At 46.9% G+C, this 22,845-nt stretch overlaps 1 protein-coding gene across 1 annotated transcript in view; it reads right to left on the bottom strand.

Annotated features, from left to right (window-relative positions):
• The window catches only part of LOC121570064 (dynein axonemal heavy chain 5-like), a 71,750-nt gene that overhangs the window by 5,492 nt on the left and 43,413 nt on the right, over positions 1-22,845 (bottom strand). Inside the window, 27 exon segments of the mRNA XM_041881528.2 lie at positions 33-223; positions 519-633; positions 1,233-1,476; positions 1,863-2,045; positions 2,665-2,820; positions 3,031-3,347; positions 3,597-3,732; positions 3,831-3,968; positions 4,165-4,344; positions 4,581-4,784; positions 5,369-5,545; positions 6,560-6,674; positions 7,021-7,252; positions 7,391-7,658; positions 7,819-7,972; positions 8,257-8,387; positions 11,522-11,694; positions 12,094-12,292; positions 14,813-15,036; positions 15,379-15,592; positions 15,761-15,883; positions 16,131-16,265; positions 16,576-16,718; positions 20,962-21,166; positions 21,540-21,716; positions 21,901-22,142; positions 22,616-22,762. Coding sequence (XP_041737462.2) covers positions 33-223; positions 519-633; positions 1,233-1,476; positions 1,863-2,045; positions 2,665-2,820; positions 3,031-3,347; positions 3,597-3,732; positions 3,831-3,968; positions 4,165-4,344; positions 4,581-4,784; positions 5,369-5,545; positions 6,560-6,674; positions 7,021-7,252; positions 7,391-7,658; positions 7,819-7,972; positions 8,257-8,387; positions 11,522-11,694; positions 12,094-12,292; positions 14,813-15,036; positions 15,379-15,592; positions 15,761-15,883; positions 16,131-16,265; positions 16,576-16,718; positions 20,962-21,166; positions 21,540-21,716; positions 21,901-22,142; positions 22,616-22,762 — 4,923 coding nt within the window.

Here is a 22,845-nt window from a genome sequence, read left to right as displayed (position 1 = left end):
GAATGAATTGGAGGATGGAGTTTGTTTCCCACCTTTAATGAGGGTGAGGAACTCATCGTGTTTCACACGGTTACTCTGCATGTCGATCTTCAGCGTCAGCAGGAGGGTAAACAGGAATTTGTGCTCCTCATACAGACCCCTGGCTGCGTACTTGTGCACCTCGAAGGTCATGTGCTCAATGATGTTCGCTATTCGCTTGCTGGTAATTGGACTTTTGATTGATCTGTTCAGAGAAGGCATATTGTGGTGGTTATTATGTTAACATTCAAATATAACTGTTGCTATGGTTTCAGATATTATACTTCAAGAATCAGACGACTCCTACAACTACACAAAATACTTTGCAAAACCACAAATCCCCCAGTGTAACTTATCAATTCACAAATCATTGATTATATATTCATTCAATTCAATGGTTACACAAAATGACTGAACCACTGAGGACTAATAATTAAAATGAAATACATAAATACAAATGTATGGTATTCTGTATAAGAAAAGGTGTATTACTACTGTACCTGGCCAGAGAGAGGTCAAAGATTCCCAAGAACTGTCGTAGTGACGTTTGGTACATGACGTTAACCATGGACATCTCAGTGATGAGGAAGTACAGGATGCTGCCTCTGGTGGCCACTGTAGCAGCACAATAACACACAACAGGCAGACAGTGAGTGACAGACAACGTTCATTCTATATTATCATACATCCAACTCTGCTCAAACAAACTTGCCACTTGAAAAGTGTGAGGAATAGATTGCTCCTGAAGAACAGTCAACACAAGGTGGTGCCAGTTGCTATCCACCAGAGCACTGTGATTGGTTAGGGTTAACCCTTACCCTAAAACAAACTGGTACAGTACAACCCACCCAACTCACCAGGTCTGTACCGAGAATAACTCTACCCTAACCACAGTACAACCAACTCACCAGGTCTGTCCCGAGAATAATTCTACCCTAACCACAGTACAACCAACTCACCAGGTCTGTACCGAGAATAACTCTACCCTAACCACACTACAACCAACTCACCAGGTCTGTACCGAAAATAACTCTACCCTAACCACACTACAACCAACTCACCAGGTCTGTGCCGAGAATAATTCTACCCTAACCACAGTACAACCAACTCACCAGGTCTGTGCCGAGAATAACTCTACCCTAACCACAGTACAACCAACTCACCAGGTCTGTACCGAGAATAATTCTACCCTAACCACAGTACAACCAACTCACCAGGTCTGTACTCCTCTCTAGCAGTGTTGATCTGGATCTCGGTCTCGGCTGCAATCTGTAGTTTCTGTGTGACGTCCTCGGCGGTGCGCTTGGTGTTGCCCAGGACGATGATGAGGCTCTCGTCGTCCACCAGGGAACCCTGGGTAGAGGTCAGACGATACAGCAGGTTGTCCTCCAGCTCTTTCATCTTCCTCTTGTTGGCCGTTACATCTTCCAGCAGGTCTGTGCGCTCCTTCTCCAACTCCTAGATATAACAGGGATAGATAAGAACACTGTTCAGACACTAATGTTCTTGTTGGCCGTCACGTCCTCCAGCAGGTCCGTACGCTCCTTCTCCAACAGGCAGAAACACCGGTCAGACACAGCTCAGAACAGCACAGTTCAGACCAACAACAAGACATACATTGATTTTTCAGGTCATATGAACACTTCTCTACATACAGACCTGGCTGGGTTCATGCACTGTGCTCATTTGATTCAGTCCATTTCAAAATGGGTGGTCACGGTCACTATGTACAATTCTAATAAAGGCTCACTATTAAATAACTAGAACAAAATGACCTTTTGTTGATACATTCAAATGTTTTTCTCCATGATTTCATAAGCATATGATTGGACGTGGTTCCTGACCTGTTTCTCAGTGAGGATGACCCGTCCCAGCAACTGGTCCTCCAGACCCCTCATGGTGACAGTGAAGTCTATGATGGAGGTGCGGGCGCTGATCTCTGGGGTGTATGCTGGGTTGGGGAGCTTAGTGGTCACATAAAGACGGAACCCCCTCATCACATCCACCTCCTTGTCTCCCACTTTCACCTGGTGCAGGAAAAGAGAAAGTCAATGTGGTTCAAGGCCATGTTTAGTTGCCAAATGTTCTTGAACGTTGCAGATAGAAATGCCATGAATAGAGCTGATGTGATTCCTTATTCTACATGTTAGAGAGGCATCTTTGATCTACGTAGCCTATTTCTATCCAAACTTTCCAAAACGTTCAATCCTGCTGAACAGGATTATGACATATTTTCCTGATGTCGTTTGCAACCAGAATAACATACCAAGCTAATTTTTGCCCGCAGTGACTGTTATAAGGGTAAATAAAACACATAGGCCACATGAATGTTGAGAGCTTGGGACTATAAGGTTCTATCTGCAAAAATATGATTCTGAGGTAATTGGCTTTAACGTTCTGAAGCCTCATTGGTTTGAATTGTGTCAGCTGTGTATTCTTTTGAACTTAACAACATGAATTGGGGTATTTAGAGTACTATATAGGTAGAGAACATAGAACCGAACAAGGTTATGTCAATAACTCAATTTTGACAAATTATGCTCTCGATGTATTAGATTAGAAAGAATAGCCCCAGAGATAATAACCCCATTATTATAATGTGTTTCATGTGATAATTGACAATGTGGTTAGGATAATAGTACATACCTTATAAGTGGAGCCCGTCTTGATGAAGTTTTTCTCCAGTACATTGTCCAGTGCCGGGTCCAGCTCCTCCCCTACGTCCTCGATCAGTAGGGGGCGCCCCAGAGACAGGCTGTCCTCCAGGTGGTTCCTAAAGTACTTGTGGTTCAGGGAGGTGATCTGGGAACCACAAAAATGTCTCATTACTGACACAGCATTACACAGAGTTTCTTGACCAAGAAGGAAGATCTGACAGATCCAAAGGTTAGTTAAGCCTAAGATTAGTGTAACCGCTGTTCGGAAACATACAAAATCTATCGGCTGGACAATGGGAGGCCATAGTTATGGGAGAGAAGGAGGACAATAGTGTGAAAATGAATGCAGCCCAACCTGCAGCTCGTTCCTGGATTCTTTATTTTTTATCCAGATCTTGCCCTGGGTCTGAGGGTCTATGAGGAGAGGGAAGCGTGAGGCCTTGGTGATGATGATCCCGTTCTGGATGGAAAGGTCATCGTTGGGCAGGCCCTGAAGGTTCCACTCGCTGACCGTGGGCGCGTCGATCAGCATCTCGGTCAGGTTGAGGTTGTTCCCGAACGGGATGCGTCTGGTCTTCATCTCCCTCTGCCAGTCAGTCAGGAGAAGGTTCCGGAACTCCTGGTTGAAGGGGCCGGAGTAGGACAGAAAGGCCGTGGCCAATAAGACGTCACCTGAACCAGGAAGTAAGCACACATTGGTTGGTTCACGCCTCCATCCTACTGTATAGCATAACTACAGATAAAATACTAATACACATTGAAAAATATGGTACAGTAGCAACCGGTTCAGAGCATTTCCGAAATAAAAAAAAGATGTAGAGAATTGTGGACAATGGACAAAAGGTCATACAAAGTTTTTGGGAAAGTTAGCCCTGTTATTACTATAAAAAAGGCTGAGAAAAAAGGGTTGAATGAACCCACCTACAAGGCGCTTGGTCTGGGCGGCAAACTCTTTGCTCTGCTCTGTCCAGCGCTCCTTCTCTCCAGCCAGACCACTGATGAGGCTAGAGGCTGTCTGCATCTTGTGTCTGCAGCGTTCAGCATCCTCCAACAGAGTCTGAGAGAGAGGCAGAGAGAGAGAGAGAATATATGTTTTTAACAGAATATTTTTTATATTTTTTTATGTAAGACAATGAGAAGAGAGGTGTTCAGTACCTGTTTCTCCATCATGGCCTTCTCATACTCTGCTTGCACCACATCCAGCTCTGCCTGCTTGTCATCCAGCTCTGCCTGGGCCGTCTGCAGGTCCATGTTGGCTATGGCCAGCCGGTTCTGCTGCACTGCCAGGTTTGCCTAAGAGGGAAGTACAGTATCAAATATTAACTGGACACAAAATGTACTGGAAACAACAAATAAATTAGCAAGTTTGTGGTACACATGTCAAAGGTTATCAGAGACGCGGGTGGTGTTACACAATGGAGCGATTTGACCAAGTTCGTGAAATACCCCTGAAATTGATTTAGCCTGTGGTTGCCTGGGATAGACCCACCTTTAATGGGAGCACCTCCTTGTTGATGGAGAAGAAGGAGGCCATGGCTTTGGTCCAGGAGGCCAGACCGGCCACGTTTCCACACACGCGCTTGGCCGTCTCCAGGGTGTAGTCTGGCATGTCAAAGTAAGGCAGCAGTAGTTCCACCATCTCCTCATTGATACTGTCTTTGGGGAATTGCTGTTAGAGAGAGACAACAGAGCCTGAGCTCTCAAAGCAAGCTGCCATTGCATCACCACTGAAGTTGATTTCCTGGTCATATATCCCTGTAGTATAGTGTCTATAGTGTAGTATGTTACTGTCGAAAATGAACAGTGTAGTCTGGTTACAGTGTGTAGATGTCGTACCTGCACACTGTAATACTTAATTTGCTTATCTAAGTAATACTACTTAGATGCTGGCCATCTGTTTCCTACCTGCAGACTTCCCAGGAAGTTCCCAGCAGTCATGAGTTTGAGGGACTCCTGCCAGGAGGGTATGGTGCAGTTCTTCTCCGGGTCGATCTTCACCGTGTTCACCCTCCTCTGGAACAGCAGCAGAACACAGTCCATGATCCTCATGATGAGGTGGGGAGGCCGACCCAGGGTCCGCACTGTGGCGATGTCCGACGGCTTGATGGTCTGATGAATACAGGAGGAAGGAATACAACTACATAAGTAACTGAGGGAACATTCACTAAATATTCTCACCAGATTTACAGAGAGAGAACTAGCACGTTGAGCAGGGGTGGGCAATCATTTCAGCTAGAGGGCCACGTCGGGATTTCAAAATTCAGCGGAGGGCAATTTGCGGCAGTTATTTGGTCCATTAGCTTTCGACATTCAAGAGTGGCCTGAAGTGTTTTTTTAGCCCAAGATAATCAATTTTATTTTTTATTTATTTTAAACCTCCCCTCGGCCAGTATGAATGGGCTCGTATGTTGCCCACCCCTGACGTTGAGGGACAAGAATTGGGTCAAATACATTTGTCAAAACTGATTTTTCCAGGTACAATGGAACCAATGGAATTGTCTTAAAAGTGTAAACTCCAGCTTAATCAAGTGCATCCATGGTCAGAGAAGGCCACACCAAACACAATTGGAGATCTGAACTTGAAGCAATGACTGGGTCTGATGCTACTCAGAAGAACCCCCTTGTCCCCCACTCACCCCCTCTGCCCCCTCCCAACAGACCTGTAGTGCCCCCTCTGCCCCCTCCCAACAGACCTGTAGTGCACCCTCAGCCTCCTCCAGGGCTGGCTTGGCAGCCTCCAGCTTCTCCTCAGCGAAGGCCTTGTCAGCAGAGATGCTGTCCACTATGGCCTGGGCCTTATCCTTGACCTTCTGGACCTCCACCTTGACCTTCTCTGCTGCCTGGGCCTTCACTGTCACCACCTTCAACACCTGAGACACAACAAACCATCACAAGAGAGACATAAAGCAACTTTATTTTTTTTACTTTTCCAAAGTGTGGAGTTATTATGTCGTTATACACTGAATAAAAATATAAACGCAACATGAATAGTGTTGGTCCCATGTTTTATGATCTGAAATAAAAAATATCCTACATTTTCCAGCTTTATTTCTCTGAAATTTTGTGCACAAATTTGTTTACATCCCTGTTAGTGAGCCTTTGTCCTTTGCCAAGATAATCCATCCACCTGACAGGTGCAGCATATGAAGAAGCTGATTAAACAGCATGATCCTTACACAGGTGCACCTTGTGCTGGGGACAATAAAAGGAAACTTTAAAATGTGCAGTTTTGTCACACAATAAAATGCCACCAATGTCTCAAGTTTTGAGGGAGTGTGCAACTTGCATGCTGACTGCAGGAATGTTCACCAGAGCTGTAGCCAAATAATTTAATGTTAATTTCTCTACCATAAACTGCCTCCAATGTCGTTTTAGAGAATTTGGTGGTACGTCCAACCGGCCTCACAATCGCAGACCACGTGTAACCACACCAGCCCAGGACCTCCATATCCAGCTTCTTCACCTGCGGGATCGTCTGAGGGGGTGGAGGGGGGTTGCTGAGGAGTATTTCTGTCTGTAATAAAGCCCTTTTGTGGGGAAAAACTAATTCTGATTGGCTGGGCCTGTCTCCCCAGTGGGTGGGCCTGGCTGCCAAGTGGGTGGGCCAATGCCCACCCATGGCTGCACCCTTGCCCAGTCATGTGAAATCGATAGATAAGGGCCTAAAGATTTCCTTATATGAACTGTAACTCAGTAAAATCTTTGAAATTGTTGCATGTTGCGTTTATATTTTTGTTCAGTATGTGTACACTTCAAAGTTCTGGTATTGGTATTTCGTAAGTCTGTGACTGGGAATTAAGAGATAGAGGACTAACATACACCAAACACACTCACACACACACACACACACACACACACACACACACACACACACACACACACACCATGTCTGCCTTCTCGTTGGCGATCTGCAGCTCCTTCTCTTTGACCTCCAGCTCTTTGCTGAGTAATGCTACAGACACAGAGGCCTCCTTCAGCTTCTGAAGACCTGTGTTCATCCTGATGGGGAAACAGAATGGGATCAACAATCATTCTATTATACAAGTATACCAGGTAAATTTGGTCTAATCTTTCTTGAACACATATTAATGAGTAAAAGGATGACTGAAAGGCAGAATGCTAAGAGCACGATATAGTATAGTAGACACCATGTATTGGTAGATAGAATATAATACTATATAATACTAGTATTCTATTCAATCATGTGATAGACACACGGCATTACAATAGATAAGAAATGCTGTGATAAACAACGATCATTTCTTTAGACCATGGTGTACTGTGAAGCCGTATGTTCCACATAGTAACGAAGAGCATTAAGTAAGTAAGGAAGTACCGTAATTACCTGTGTGCCAGTGTCTGCACCTCGGAGTGCTTCTCCTTATAGATGGTCTTGTATCCCTGGATGAAGGAGAGGTAGGACTTGGGAGTGACGTGTGTGGCGCGGCGGTACCTCTGGAAGTAATCTACACACTTCTCTGCCACGCCGTCCTGGAAGGAGCCCATACACTGCACCACCTCTCCCTTCACCACGGTCGAACAGTCGATGTCATAGGTGGACAGGAAGTGCTCTGACACTGGAGAGTAAACAGATTGGAGATTGAAGCAAATCACTATTAAAGTGTGCAGTATAGATTTATACTGTATGTGCGCATACACAGAGACGAAAACACATGCATACACACAAACGGACACACACATACACACACACACACCTGCGATCAGAGCATCTTTGGGCCAGCGGCTGAACCAGTCCATGGTGCAGCCGGAGATGAGGGCAGGGAACTTCAGGGCTCTGTTCCGGAACTTTTCCCCCACGGGAGAGAAGCAGAGAACCACGTGAAGGTTCTGTCTGACCCTGCTCATAAAGTAGTCATGGAGGTTCTCATTGGTCGGTGGTCGCCGAGGAAACTCTCTTTTCATGACTGGTATGAGGTCACTGATGATCTCGTCAATTTCATCTCGAGCGAACAAGTTTGACACCTGAAAAAAACAGCACAATATATAACAACAGTTATCCAAGTTATAATGTACAAGAATTGTTTCTCTCAAACACAGATTGACACAACTTCTTGAAAATGCTCTAATGCTTTATGTGTGCCCTCTATGTGTGTGTGTGCATGTGATCAATGTGAGTCCTGACCTCTCCAGACGATAGCACATTATTCATGTACTCCAGGAAAGACTCGTCCTTGATCTCGTTATCAGTGAAGATGAAGCTGATGCCTTTTCCCTGCTGGCCTGCTGTCCTGTACAGACCCTTCAGATCCTCCATCAGGTTAGCAGTGTTGTACGAACTGAGGACAGAACACAGGGTTGTTACAGGTGATAGTGAAGGTGTGAAAATAGTGAAGGATAGGGGACGTGAGGAATCGAGAAAAGACAAATTTGCAGAGTCACTGTGCATCTACAGGAGGAAAACAGAACTGCATGGCCACGTTCAATACATTACAAATGCCTGTTACAGTTGTAAAGGGACTGTATGAGACTGTGTGTCTGTTCCAATACCCTTCCTAGCATACTACTTAGTATGAAGTATGTAGTAGTATGCTAGTATAGACATTGGAGGGTGTGTCTGTACCGTGTTAGTGTGATCTGAAAGGTCTTGTATCCGGCGATGAAGGAAGCCAGTTTAGTCAGGCTCTGCTTGCCTGATCCCCCAACTCCTACCAGAAGGGCATTCCCTCTGGGCGTGCGGATGATCCTGGAGACCTACAGACAGACAGACAGACAGGTGGAGTGTTGGAGTGGGAGTGACTCCTTCCTTTTCTGTTTTCAATAGAAGCAATTCTTATATCAAGTGATCTGATGCGTACACTCATTGGTGACTGACTTTAAGATAGCTGTCACGACTTCCGCCGAAGTTGGTGCCTCTCCTTGTTCGGGCGGCGTTCGGCGGTCGTCGTCACCGGCTTTCTAGCTGCCACTGATCTACGTTTCTTTTTCCATTTGATTTGTCTTGATTGTACACACCTGGTTCCCATTACATTATATTATTTCCCTATTTAACCCTCTGGTTCCCACATGGTTTTGTGCGTGTTTGTTCTTTGTTTTGTGTCTAAGACTTATGTGAGCTGGAGTGTTTTCCCTGCGTGGAAATTAGTGTTGGTTATTTTTTCGAGTAAAGTACGTTGTTTACTCAGTTCTGTGTCCTGCGCCTGACTCCGTCCTACCGCTGCACATTGACACTTGACAGAAACACGCACCATATATGGAGTCAGCAGGTGCATCCAGTCCTCCGGTACCCGTGGAGGAGTGCGTCCAGCAGCACACGACGATGCTCCAGAATCTTGGCACAGACCATGTTGCAGACCATGGAGCGATGGGAGAAAGGGTTTTTTCCCACAACCCCATCAACTTCAGATCAACCCACACCGATGTCCACCCCTCCGTCACCTGGACGCAGTGGGATTCGGCTCTCGCTCCCGAGGGCATATGATGGGACGGCTGCCGGGTGCCAGGGGTTCCTGCTCCAGGTGGACTCTCTCTCGGGATACGAGAGCGTGTCTGCCCTCATCTCCTGTCTGTCTGGGAGAGCGTTTGAGTGGGCCAACGCCGAATGGGGAGGAATAGACTATGTTGGTTCGCTATGAGGATTTCACCCTTCCCCTGTCTTCGATCATCCACCTGAGGAGAGAGTGGCGGGGGAACGCTTGTTCCACCTCAGACAGGGGAAGAGGAGCGCACAGGACTTCACACTGGACTTCAGGACCTTGGCTGCCAGCGCGGGATGGAATGAGAGGGCCCTGATCGACCATTACCGGTGTAGTCTACGTGAGGACGTTCGTCGGGTGCTGGCATGCAGGGACACCACCCTTACCATCGACCAGCTGGTGGATTTATCTATTCGGCTGGATAACCTGTTGGCCACCCGTGGACCTCCGGGTCAGGGTCCGTCCATTCCATCCCCCAGCACCTCCGACCCTACCCCTATGGAGCTCGGAGGTGCTGCTCTAAGGGTGACCGGAGGGGGGGACGTTTCCTGCACCAACTGTGGCCGCAGAGGGCACACTGCTGGTCGGTGCTGGGGAGGTTCCCGAAGGAGTCGAGGCAGCAGGCAGGGCACTGGTGGATCATCCCAGGTGAGTAGGCACCCGACTCACCCAGAGCTCCCTGTTGCGCACATGTGTGTATGCATAGAATTTCCTGAGTTTTCCCCGCATTCCCAGAATAAGGCACTAGTAGATTCGGGCGCAGCTGGGAACTTTATTGACCATGCATTTGCACTTAGATTAGGGATCCCTATTGTTCCTGTTGATGTGCCCTTCCCTGTACATGCCTTAGATAGTCATCCTCTAGGATCGGGCCTGATTAGGGAGGTCACAGCTCCACCATGTATGAAAACGCAGGAGGGTCATGAGGAGAGAATTAGTCTCTTCCTGATCGATTCTCCTGCGTTTCCTGTGGTGTTGGGGTTTCCCTGGTTGGCCTCTCATGACCCCACTATTTCGTGGCAACAGAGGGCTCTCAAGGGATGGTCACGTCAGTGCTCAGGGAGGTGTGTAGGTGTTTCCATAGGTGCAACTATGGTGGAGAATCCAAACCATACCGAGAGTAATGGGCAGGTGGAGAGAGTTAACCAGGATGTGGGTAGGTTTCTGCGGTCCTATTGCCAGGACCGGCTGGGGGAGGGGCGGCTTTCATCCCCTGGGCAGAGATGGCCCAAAACTCCCTCCACCACTCCTCCACTAACATGTCTCCGTTTCAGTGTGTACTAGGGTATCAGCCGGTCCTGGCACCGTGGCATCAGAGCCAGATCGAGGCACCTGCGGTGGATGAATGGTTTCGGCGCTCGGAGGAGACATGGGACGCTGCCCATGTGCGCCTGCAACGGGCCATCAGGTGACAGAAGGCGAGTGCCGACCGCCACCGCAGTGAGGCCCTGGTGTATGCACCGGGGGACCGGGTCTGGCTCTCGACCCGAAACCTGCCCCTTCGCCTGCCCTGCCGGAAGCTGGGTCCGCGGTTTGTGGGGCCATTTAAAGTCCTGAGGAGACAGAACGAGGTATGCTATAGGTTACAGCTCCCCCCTGATTACCGTATTAACCCCTCGTTCCATGTGTCTCTCCTCAGGCCGGTGGTGGCAGGTCTGCTCCCGCAGTCTGAGGTGCGGGAGGTTCCTCCGCCCCCTCTGGACATCGAGGGGGTCCCGGCGTATACTGTACGAGCCATCATGGACTCAAGGCGTCAGGCGAGGGGCCTTCAGTACCTCGTGGAGTGGAAGGGGTACGGTCCGGGTCGTCCCCGAGGCCGGTGTCGGCGCGCTGCTGGAGCCGCGCGTCAAGGGGTGGGGGTACTGTCACAACTTCCGCCGAAGTTAGTGCCTCTCCTTGTTCGGGCGGCGTTCGGCGGTCGTCGTCACCGGCTTTCTAGCTGCCACCGATCTACGTTTCTTTTTCCATTTGTTTTGTCTTGATTGTACACACCTGGTTCCCATTACATTATATTATTTCCCTATTTAACCCTCTGGTTCCCACATGGTTTTGTGCGTGTTTGTTCTTTGTTTTGTGTCTAAGACTTATGTGAGCTGGTGTGTTTTCCCTGCGTGGAAATTAGTGTTGGTTACTTTATCGAGTAAAGTACGTCGTTTACTCAGTTCTGTGTCCTGCGCCTGACTCCGTCCTACCGCTGCACATTGACACTTGACAATAGCTAAGCCTTTCAAAAGCTTCCAATGGGAATGTTTAGTAATATTTTCTATGAAGACCCTCATTGTAATGTGATATAAGCATGTTTATAATACCTTATGATCTATACACAATGCACTATAATTCATGACAAAGGTGGTAATAATTGCTCATAAACACCTATAACTACAAGTGAGCATAATGACAGTTTCCCTCTACCTTGACCAGGTGTATCATAGCATCTCTGAAGAACACCATGTCCATGCCAGCTCCTCTGATGCTATCGTTGTACTGGTCAAGGAACATGTTGAGCCTGTCCATCAGGCTCTCAAGCGACTCGATGGGCTCATACACCTTGGGCATCTCAAAGTCTGTATCCTCTGGCTCCTCACCTGGTGGGAAAAATGTAGTCATTTTTAATGCCAGATTATCCCATTCAAATGATCCAACTCTCTGCTAGCACATAGCTAGTTTGCTTGATTTGGCAATATTGAAGCAATATTTTGTATTTATTATAGTATATATATATATATATATATATATATATAATTTAATATAATAACCTGAAATTCTGCTTTAAACTGCAATATATACAACATAATAATAAACCTTAACACACCATCTTAGAATGTACTGTTTGAATCCTTAATACATGGTAGAAAAATACAGCACATATTTAATATAGACAATAAGGGTTAAAAAACTGCAAATGACTTATCTCATGCAGGATCATGCGATAGATAGTGTATGCATGTGAAGGGGCTATACAGTACCTGGTGCTTTGGCTATACCTGTAGCTTCAGGAGCATCTCTCAGGAAGTCAACAAAGTAGCCGTCTACCCCGAAGTCGACCACAGCCCTCTCTTCCTCTCCTAGCTCCTCCTCTACTAGCTTGGCCAGGGCCCTGTCAAACCAGGCTACATCTTCTGGCATGGTGAACCGGTCCGCGATCACACGCTTACACTCATGCTTCCACAGCTGAAGCAACACCTACAGCATACAGGGTCAAAATAAAACAACATTTGTCTCATGGAAATGTTAAGTCTACATTCACAGAACAACTGCTGATTAAATGTCTCGAATCTTACTGTAATTTAGGACAGAAGCCATTGTCACGCCCTGGCTCGGGGGACTCTCGTATGTTGAGCCAGGGTGTTAGGTTCTATGTTTTGTGTTGTAGGTTGTGGGTCTAGTTTGCTTATTTCTATGTTGGCCTGAGTGACTCCCAATCAGAGGCAACGAGTGTCAGCTGTCAGCTGGTTGTCTCTGATTGGGAGACATATTTAAACTGTCTGTTTTTCATTCGGGTTTGTGGGATTTTGTTCCGTTAAGGTTTGTGTTGTGTATAACTTCAGGACATCACGCATCGTTGTTTATTGTTTTTGTGTCGTGTTCAGTACAAATAAAGTATGTACGCTTATCACGCTGCGCCTTGGTCCGCTTCCTGTAACGATCGTGACAGAAAATCCCACCACAACTGGACCAAGCAGCGAGTCGAGGAGCCATCGCCAGGGAAATCCCTAGCAGATATCCGTGGCAGCCTCGACTGGGTCAAGCCGAGTGAAGAGCGGAGAGAGTGGACTTGGGAACAATGGAGGAAGAGCTTTGACTGGGTCAAGCCAATTGAGGAGCTGAATAGCGGGAGTTGGAGGCAGAAGAGCGAGAGTTGGGCGAGAACTATAGAGGCCTGGCCCAAGGGGAGGAGAGACCCCCAGAAAAATTTTAGGGGGGGGCTCACGACGTCGGGGCAGCAGGAGGCCGCGATAGAGCGGTCCAGCGGGTTGGCAGAGGAGGCCGCCAGGTTACGGGGGCCACTGGCCGAAGAGGGGGTGGAAGGTGTAGAGGCACGGCGAGAGGTACTGGGGTGTGTTACCAGTCCGGTCCGGCCCATTCCAGATCCCGGCGTAGGACCAGTGGTGTGTGTCCCCAGTACGGTCCGGTCTGTTCCTGCTCCCCGCACCAAGTCTGTGGTGCGTTTCGTCAGCCCTGTCCGGCCCGTTCCTGCTCTCCGCACCAAGTCTGTGGTGCGCGTCGCCAGCCCAGTCCGGCCCATTCCTGCTCCCCGCACCAAGTCTGTGGTACGTCTCGTCAGCCCGGCTCGGCCCGTTCCTGCTCCCCGCACCAAGTCAGTGGTGCACTTCGTCAGCCCGGCTCGGCCCATTCCTGCTCCTCGCACCAAGTCTGTGGTGCGTTTCGTCAGCCCGGCTCGGCCCATTCCTGCTCCCCGCACCAAGTCTGTGGTGCGTTTCGTCAGCCCTGTCCGGCCCGTTCCTGCTCTCCGCACCAAGTCTGTGGTGCGCGTCGCCAGCCCAGTCCGGCCCATTCCTGCTCCCCGCACCAAGTCTGTGGTGCGCGTCGCCAGCCCTGTCCGGCCCGTTCCTGCTCTCCGCACCAAGTCTGTGGTGCGTTTCGTCAGCCCTGTCCGGCCCGCTCCTGCTCCCCACACCAAGCCAGTGGTGTGCGTCGTCAGTCCAGCACGGCCCGTGCCTGTTCCCCACACCAAGCCAGTGGTGTGCGTCGTCGGTCCGGCACGGCCCGTGCCTGTTCCACTGGTGCCTGGTCCGCACCGGGTCAGATGCGTACGCCGGGAGCTAGAGCAATCCGCTCCACCAGTGTGCAGTCCAGCTCCGGTCAGCAGGGCCAGACCGGACCAGGGGTACTTTGGGGGGTTAGAGAGCGAGTGGGGATCAAGCCCGGAGCCGGATCCGCCGCCTAGGCGGAGTGCCCACCCGGTCCCTCCCCTGTTGTGTTTGGTTGGCGCGGTCGGAGTCCGCGCCTTTAGGGGGGGGTACTGTCACGCCCTGGCTCGGGGGACTCTCGTATGTTGAGCCAGGGTGTTAGGTTCTATGTTTTGTGTTGTAGGTTGTGGGTCTAGTTTGCTTATTTCTATGTTGGCCTGAGTGACTCCCAATCAGAGGCAACGAGTGTCAGCTGTCAGCTGGTTGTCTCTGATTGGGAGCCATATTTAAACTGTCTGTTTTTCATTCGGGTTTGTGGGATTTTGTTCCGTTAAGGTTTGTGTTGTGTATAACTTCAGGACATCACGCATCGTTGTTTATTGTTTTTGTGTCGTGTTCAGTACAAATAAAGTATGTACGCTTATCACGCTGCGCCTTGGTCCGCTTCCTGTAACGATCGTGACAGCCATAGCTATTTTTCTCAGTTCATTCAGACCTTTGGATCCAGTGAGTAACCTTTTGATATTTATTCCTCTAGTTGTATTGGATTGATTGATTATGTTTATTGTCTTTCAAGAGGAAATTCAGTCACACTTTATTTGGATAGTCCAGATAGTCCATCTGTAGAGCATGTCATACTATCAACAAACTATGTGTTGATAAGCAACTGTTTTCTAAGATTACAGTTAGGGTTAGGTTTAGAATAAGGGTTAGGGTAAGGGTTAAGGTTAGGGTTAGTTGATAGTTAGTTTAAATGTTACTGATAGTCTGTAGAGAATCTACAGATAGAATATCCAAATAAAGTTTTACTGGAACGTTTGAATGGACTCACAGTAAGAGAGTTGACCACCTCAGCGGTTGGGTTGAGCATGCCCTGCCAGACTCTGGACAAGTCTCTGAGGTTGAAGATGTAGTGGAACTTGGCCGGAGTGGGCAGCATCTTGACCTTGGTCATCTGCCACAGCCGACGGGTCAGCGGCACAAGCTTGGCCACAGTTCCACGCACCTCTTCTGTGAAGCCTCGCCTGGCACAGTAGTGTCCTGTTCCGATGACTCCTGGTCAGGGAAAGGAGTGAGGTGAGGGGAACAGGGGTTGACGACGTGAAGGTGGACGAAGCATTGAGGTAAATAAGTGAAAGAAAATAGTGTTTTTGTTGAGAGATATAAAATGGTGTAATTATATATGTATATATAGATATATAATATAGTCAAAATGACAAGAAGCCCAGTGTAAATGGATGAGAAGTAGTACAGGTAACTCAAATTACAGGGTATTCAATCATTTTCTTTTTTAAATATGCTAGAGGGGGAGAGGGAAACCCACACTGATCAAGAAGCTAAACCATAGAGTCTCCACACACAGATGCAATTTCAGAGTTTTTAAGGAGCCAAACCCACCAAATATCTTGTCGATGGATGCGTTGGAGGGCAGGGTGCAGTTGAAGATGGAGAACTGCCTCTTCAGTCTCTGGGGGATGTCGTTGCGGCCTCCCCCTGGGTGGATCATCGCTGCCAGGAACTGGATGTCCACAATATTGGTGAACTCCCCTGGCTTCTCCAGATTGAAGAACCCGTTCTGTTCCATCAGCTGGCGGACTATCTCATTGGTGACCTAAAGCGGGGTGAGACAAATTAGGAAATTAGGTAAAAAGGCAGAATAATCTGTACACTCTCGGGTTGCAATTTCATATGGTAAGGTTTCCCAGGAAAACAAATGGGAAAACGTGCACTTTTTGTCTTTCACTATGGTGATTTAATGAGTGCTGAGTTTGAGTCCGACCTGATCTCCCCAATCATTGATGACTGGCATGTTGATGTCGTCCACAAAGATGGACATCTTCTTCCCTGCAGGAGGGCCGTAGGTGGTTCCCATCCGCTTGTCCACATAGCTCTCCACAGTCCGCTGGAGAGAAAGAAAGAAAGTGTTTAATCTTTACAGACAGTGAATAAGGGAACAAAATGCACATTTGAAGTATTGTTACTGTAAATAAATGGTGCATAGACCTGAGTAGTCAGATAAACTTACTGACAAGTGACTGGAAAACATTTTCATTCATTCACAACTGATCTTAGAAAGTCCTACCCATTTAAACTTGAAAAGTTAGAGTAAAGAGCAGAAAGTGTGTGGTGTTGTTTTGTAGGTGTAATACCTGGAACATGAGTGGGGTTGTGGCAGAGGAGAAGTTGAGACTCTTGGCCATGTGAGTTTCGGGGTCGTACTTTGACATGTATCCCTTGATGATGACCGTCTTGGCTGTGCCTTGCTCTCCGATCAACAGCACAGCCTGCAACAAAACGAGGAAGGAATTACTCTTGAGGATCTGACCAAGATCACATGGCTAGGGGGTAACTTATCCTCCACTTAGAAGCCAAATTAACAATACTCAGAACAGGATTGCTAATATAGGATCAGTATAGCCTTTTAGATAATAATGAATACGATTATATATACATAGGGGACTTGATCCTAGATCAGCCCTAATACTCTGAGACCCTTTGTGAATACGGACACCCACCTCGCCCTGTTTGGCTATGGTTTGGATGAGGGTTAGAGTAAGGGTTAGGGTTAGGTGGGTTAGGTTTTTGGACTCTCACCTTGCCCTGATTGGCGATGGTCTGGATGAGGAAGTCAGTGCGGACATTGTCCACGTTGGGGACCAGGATGGATCCGTACTCTGGAGTGAGATCTGATGGGTAGACGTACTCCTCTACCCGCGTGTTCCAGTGGACCCACTGACCTGCACACACAGGAGGACATACAATAATAAATCATTGAAAAACAAATAGATGTGAGCATCGTCATCAGATGGAATTTTCACCATCCACGATGTCATCAGCTGGAAATACTAGTTCAGTTCTACGGAATGATTGTCAAATAGATAAATGACCCTTAGTCTGTTAAAAAAGGACTACATTTTTCTGATGATAATACCCACCAGAGGGTGAACATATCTTGAAACCCTTTGAAAGCAAGCAGGACTAATGTAATACCAACATTAGCTTATAAGGAATGGTAATGAGGTGACCAATAATGTTTGCAAATTGAGATCAGCTATGTGGGTGAATTTAACGCATATTAATGGTTTAACAAGAGATCAGATTACATTTACATTTTCGTCATTTAGCAGACGCTCTTATCCAGAGCGACTTACAAATTGGTGCATTCACCTTATGATAGCCAGTGGGGCAACCACTTTACAATATATATATATATATACAGTGAGGGAAAAAAGTATTTGATCCCCTGCTGATTTTGTACGTTTGCCCACTGACAAAGACATGATCAGTCTATAATTTTAATGGTAGGTTTATTTGAACAGTGAGAGACAGAATAACAACAAAAAAATACAGAAAAACGCATGTCAAAAATGTTATAAATTGATTTGCATTTTAATGAGGGAAATAAGTATTTGACCCCTCTGCAAAACATGACTTAGTACTTGGTGGCAAAACCCTTGTTGGAAATCACAGAGGTCAGACGTTTCTTGTAGCTGGCCACCAGGTTTGCACACATCTCAGGAGGGATTTTGTTCCACTCCTCTTTGCAGATCTTCTCCAAGTCATTAAGGTTTCGAGGCTGACGTTTGGCAACTCGAACCTTCAGCTCCCTCCACAGATTTTCTATGGGATTAAGGTCTGGAGACTGGCTAGGCCACTCCAGGACCTTAATGTGCTTCTTCTTGAGCCACTCCTTTTTTGCCTTGGCCGTGTGTTTTGGGTCATTGTCATGCTGGAATACCCATCCATGACCCATTTTCAATGCCCTGGCTGAGGGAAGGAGGTTCTCACCCAAGATTTGACGGTACATGGCCACGTCCATCGTCCCTTTGATGCGGTGAAGTTGTCCTGTCCCCTTAGCAGAAAAACACCCCCAAAGCATAATGTTTCCACCTCCATGTTTGACGGTGGGGATGGTGTTCTTGGGGTCATAGGCAGCATTCCTCCTCCTCCAAACACGGCGAGTTGAGTTGATGCCAAAGAGCTCGATTTTGGTCTCATCTGACCACAACACATTCACCCAGTTCTCCTCTGAATCATTCAGATGTTCACTGGCAAACTTCAGACGGCCCTGTATATGTGCTTTCTTGAGCAGGGGGACCTTGCGGGCGCTGCAGGATTTCAGTCCTTCACGGCGTAGTCTGTTACCAATTGTTTTCTTGGTGACTATGGTCCCAGCTGCCTTGAGATCATTGACAAGATCCTCCCGTGTAGTTCTGGGCTGAATCCTCACCGTTCTCATGATCATTGCAACTCCATGAGGTGAGATCTTGCATGGAGCCCCAGGCCGAGGGAGATTGACAGTTCTTTTGTGTTTCTTCCATTTGCGAATAATCGCACCAACTGTTGTCACCTTCTCACCAAGCTGCTTGGCGATGGTCTTGTAGCCCATTCCAGCCTTCTGTAGGTCTACAATCTTGTCCCTGACATCCTTGGAGAGCTCTTTGGTCTTGGCCATGGTAGAGAGTTTGGAATCTGATTGATTGATTGCTTCTGTGGACAGGTGTCTTTTATACAGGTAACAAACTGAGATTAGGAGCACTCCCTTTAAGAGTGTGCTCCTAATCTCTGCTCGTTACCTGTATAAAAGACACCTGGGAGCCAGAAATCTTTCTGATTGAGAGGGGGTCAAATACTTATTTCCCTCATTAAAATGCAAATCAATTTATAACATTTTTGACATGCGTTTTTCTGGATTTTTGTTGTTGTTATTCTGTCTCTCACTGTTCAAATAAACCTACCATTAAAATTATAGACTGATCATTTCTTTGTCAGTGGGCAAACGTAAAAAATCAGCAGGGGATCAAATACTTTTTTCCCTCACTGTATATATATATATTTTTTTTTGGGGGGGTGGGGTAAGGGGGGGGTGTAGAAGGATTACTTTATCCTATCCCAGGTATTCCTTAAAGAGGTGGGGTTTCAAGTGTCTCCGGAAGGTGGTGAGTGACTCCGCTGTCCTGGCGTCGTGAGGGAGCTTGTTCCACCATTGGGGTGCCAGAGCAGCTAACAGTTTTGACTGGGCTGAGTGGGAACTGTGCTTCCGCAGAGGTAGGGGGGCCAGCAGGCCAGAGGTGGATGAATACAATACCCTCGTTTGGGTGTAGGGACTGATCAGAGCCTGAAGGTACGGAGGTGCCGTTCCCCTCACAGCTCCGTAGGCAAGCACCATGGTCTTGTAGCAGATGCGAGCTTCAACTGGAAGCCAGTGGAGTGTGCGGAGGAGCGGGGTGACGTGAGAGAACTTGGGAAGGTTGAACATTATCAGATGGTGATAATCTGGTTGCAATTGGCCCATGATGTTTATATTTCAATGCACCAACTTTTTAATTGAGCAAGAGCACTATGAAAGATCAATATGATCGTATGATCTACACTGAACAAAAATATAAATGCAACATGCAACAATTTCAAAGATTTTACTGAGTTACAGTTCATATAAGGAAATCAGTCAATTGAAATAAATTCATTAGGCCCTAATCCATGGATTTCACATGACTGGGAACACAGATATACATATGTTGTTCACAGATTCCTTTAAAAAAAAGGGAGGGGCGTGGATCAGAAAACCAGTCAGTATCTGGTGTGACCAGATGCAGCGTGACACATCTCATTCGCATAGAGTTGATCAAGCTGTTGATTGTGGTCTGTGGAATGTTGTCCCACTCCTCTTCAATGGCTGTGCGAAGTTGCTGGATATTGGCGGGAACTGGAACACGCTGTCGTACACGTCAATTTAGAGCATCCCAAACATGCTCAATGGGTGACATGTCTGGTGAGTATGCAGGCCATGGAAGAACTGGGACATTTTCAGCTTCCAGGAATTATCAAATCAAATTGTATTTGTCACATATGCCGAATACAACAGGTGTAGGTAGACCTTACCATGAAATGCTTACTTAAAAGCCCTTAACCAACAATGCAGTTCAAGAAATAGAGTTAAGACAATATTTACTAAATAAACTAAAGCATAAAATAAAAAGTAACACAATAAAATAACAATAACGAGGCTATATACAGGGGGTACCGGTACCGAGTCAATGTGGGTACAGGTTAGTCGAGGTAATTGGTACATGTAGGTAGGGGTAAAGTGACTATGCATAGATAATAAACAGCGAGTAGCAGCAGTTTAAAAACAAAGGGGGGGGGGTCAATGTAAATAGTCCGGGTGGCCATTTGATTAATTGTTCAGCAGTCTTATGGCTTGGGGGTAGAAGCTGTTAAGGAGCCTTTTGGACCTAGACTTAGCGCTCCGGTACCGCTTGCCGTGCGGTAGCAGAGAGAACAGTCTACTACGACTTGGGTGACTGGAGTCTTTGACCATTTTTTGGACCTTCCTTCTTCGGTTGTGCAAACCCACAGTTTCATCAGCTGTCCGAGTGGCTGGTCTCAGACTCTCTCGCAGGTGAAGAAGCCGGATGAGGAGGGGCTGGTGTGGTTACACATGGTCTGTGGTTGCGAGGCCGGTTGGACGTACTGCCAAATTCTCTAAAAAGACGTTGGAGGCGGCTTATGGTAGAGAAATGAACATTCAATTATCTGGCAACAGCTCTAGTGGACATTCCTGCAGTCAGCATGCCAATTGCACGCTCCTTCTAAACTTGAGACATCTGTGGCATTGTGTTGTGTGATAAAACTGCACATTTTAGAGTGACCTTTTATTGTCCACAGCACAAGGTGCACCTGTGTAATGATCATGCTTTTTAATCAGCTTCTTGATATGCCACACCTGTCAGGTGGATGGATTATCTTGGCAAAGGAGAAATGCTCACTAACATAGATGTAAACAAATTTTTGCGCAAAATTTGAGAGAAATAAGCTTTTTGTGCATGTTTTATTTCAGCTCATGAAAACATGGGACCAACACTTTACATGTTGCCTTTATATTTTTGTTAAGTGTCTCTTCCATAACAGTCCATTATAAGAGGACTGAGTGTGTGTTGTGAGTTTGTGGAGTCTGTCTACTGTACATCTACCCCTCACCGTCTATAGTGACGTGGTAGTCGAACATGGTGTCCTCGCTGTCTGATGGTATATCTGGGAGGTCCAGATGGATGTTGTCGTTGCCACGGAGCCAGCTCTCCATCTTCCTCCTGTCTTCCAGCTCCAGTAAAGCTCCGATGCTCCACATGAGAGCAAACACATAGAGACGCTCCACATGCTGCCTGGACACCTCCCCACCCTGCTCCTGGAACACAACAACAGTCACTATCAACACAGCATACTGTACCAAAACCCTTCTACATCTTTATAGCTACTATACTTCATACTTGGCGCTCAAATTAATCAGTCACCTAAAGGGAAATTGAAATCCATCCCCACATAGATGCAGAGTCCAGAGAGTTATAGTCCAACAGTAATTGAAAATCAGAGTGCTTAAGGAATCACAATGACATGATGAATTAAATCAGTTAGGCATTAGAACATTGTAATTTGTTTCTATGAGGAATATGGGGGCAATTCACTCCAACAGTACTCATAGAGCTCAGTGATGTAAGGATATTATCCCTCTTCTGCAGGGTTTTTAATATGGTTGGAGTATGGAGGTTTCAGGTGCCTACCTTGGCGGGGATGAGGCCCTGCAGCATGTTGATGCTCTGCATGATGACGAAGGCCTCCAGCATGTCGATCTTGTACTCCAGACAGTGAACACTGAACCGGTAGAGCTCTGGGAAGGAAGAGGAGAACAACTCTCTCAGCACCTCTCCCTCCTGAGGGGAACGCTTCTTCAGCCAGCCCTGCATGGGGACAAAACACACATGTATACATGTAGACAAAGTTACACCCATGTACACATACACACACACACACACACACACACACAAATATACACCCACACAAATATACACACACATAGACAAAGATGCACACACACACATTTTCATCCACTGATAAAGTGTGAGAGAAGGTTCCTTTGCCCACCTCCAGAATGGGGCTCCAGTTGAGCACAGAAGAGCTCATGAACACCATTCCGTTACGGGACACGGTGGCAGGCGAAGCGTTGTCGATGTTGTGGGGCTCAAACACAATCTTGCAGTTGGGGGCCATGGGGATCCTGTCTCCATTGGCCAGGGTCAGAGTCCTGTTGTCATCCAGTACAGAGTTGAGGTTCTCTATCCAGATAGCATCTACTGGTCCATCTAGTACTATCCAGATGTGCTCCCCTGCAGAGGATAGAAACATTAGAACCAGTCTGCTTATTAAACTCATCAAAATCAACTATGGAGGTCAGAGGAAAGTAGTAGAACATCACTTTTTGTAAAACGCCAGGGAAATTAATAGAAAGATATGAAATGATTGAAAACACATTGAAATAGAGATGGGTGAAAATGGTCTGCCCCATTATTCTATATGAATTCCATAGAGACTATACGGTATGTACTGTATATGGGTTCATGCTCTAGCATGTGTAATGCATGTGTAACCTTGCATGTGTAAAGCATGTATAAGTCCAGGGTATTTCTTTCAAGTTTCAAGTTTTAATGTCACATGCACAAGTACAGTGAAATGCCTTTCTTGCCAGCTCTAACCCCAACAATGCAGTAATCAATAACAATGTAATACTAAAAATAACAAGGTAGAACAAAAACACACAAGATCTATAACAATAAGAAATAAGAGGAGGTGTCCGGCTCACCTTTCTTGGCTCTCAGGGTCTTCCTCCACAGGGTAGAGAAGATGCCGTCGGTCCAGTCATTGGTAGCTACATCTAGACGGCCAAACATCTGAGGGGCGGTGATCGCTTTGGGGTTCATACGCATCTCTCTGTGTGGCTGGCCGCAGTCTGTGGGTGCAAACACATACAAATAAACTTAACACAGCTTTTTAGTGCATGTAAACGTCTGTGCATTTTACTTTAGTATGACT

The sequence above is a fragment of the Coregonus clupeaformis genome, chromosome 28 (genome assembly GCF_020615455.1).
Source record: "Coregonus clupeaformis isolate EN_2021a chromosome 28, ASM2061545v1, whole genome shotgun sequence".
Classification (NCBI taxonomy): Eukaryota; Metazoa; Chordata; class Actinopteri; order Salmoniformes; family Salmonidae; genus Coregonus; species Coregonus clupeaformis.
This window is presented reverse-complemented; position numbering and strand designations above follow the sequence as displayed.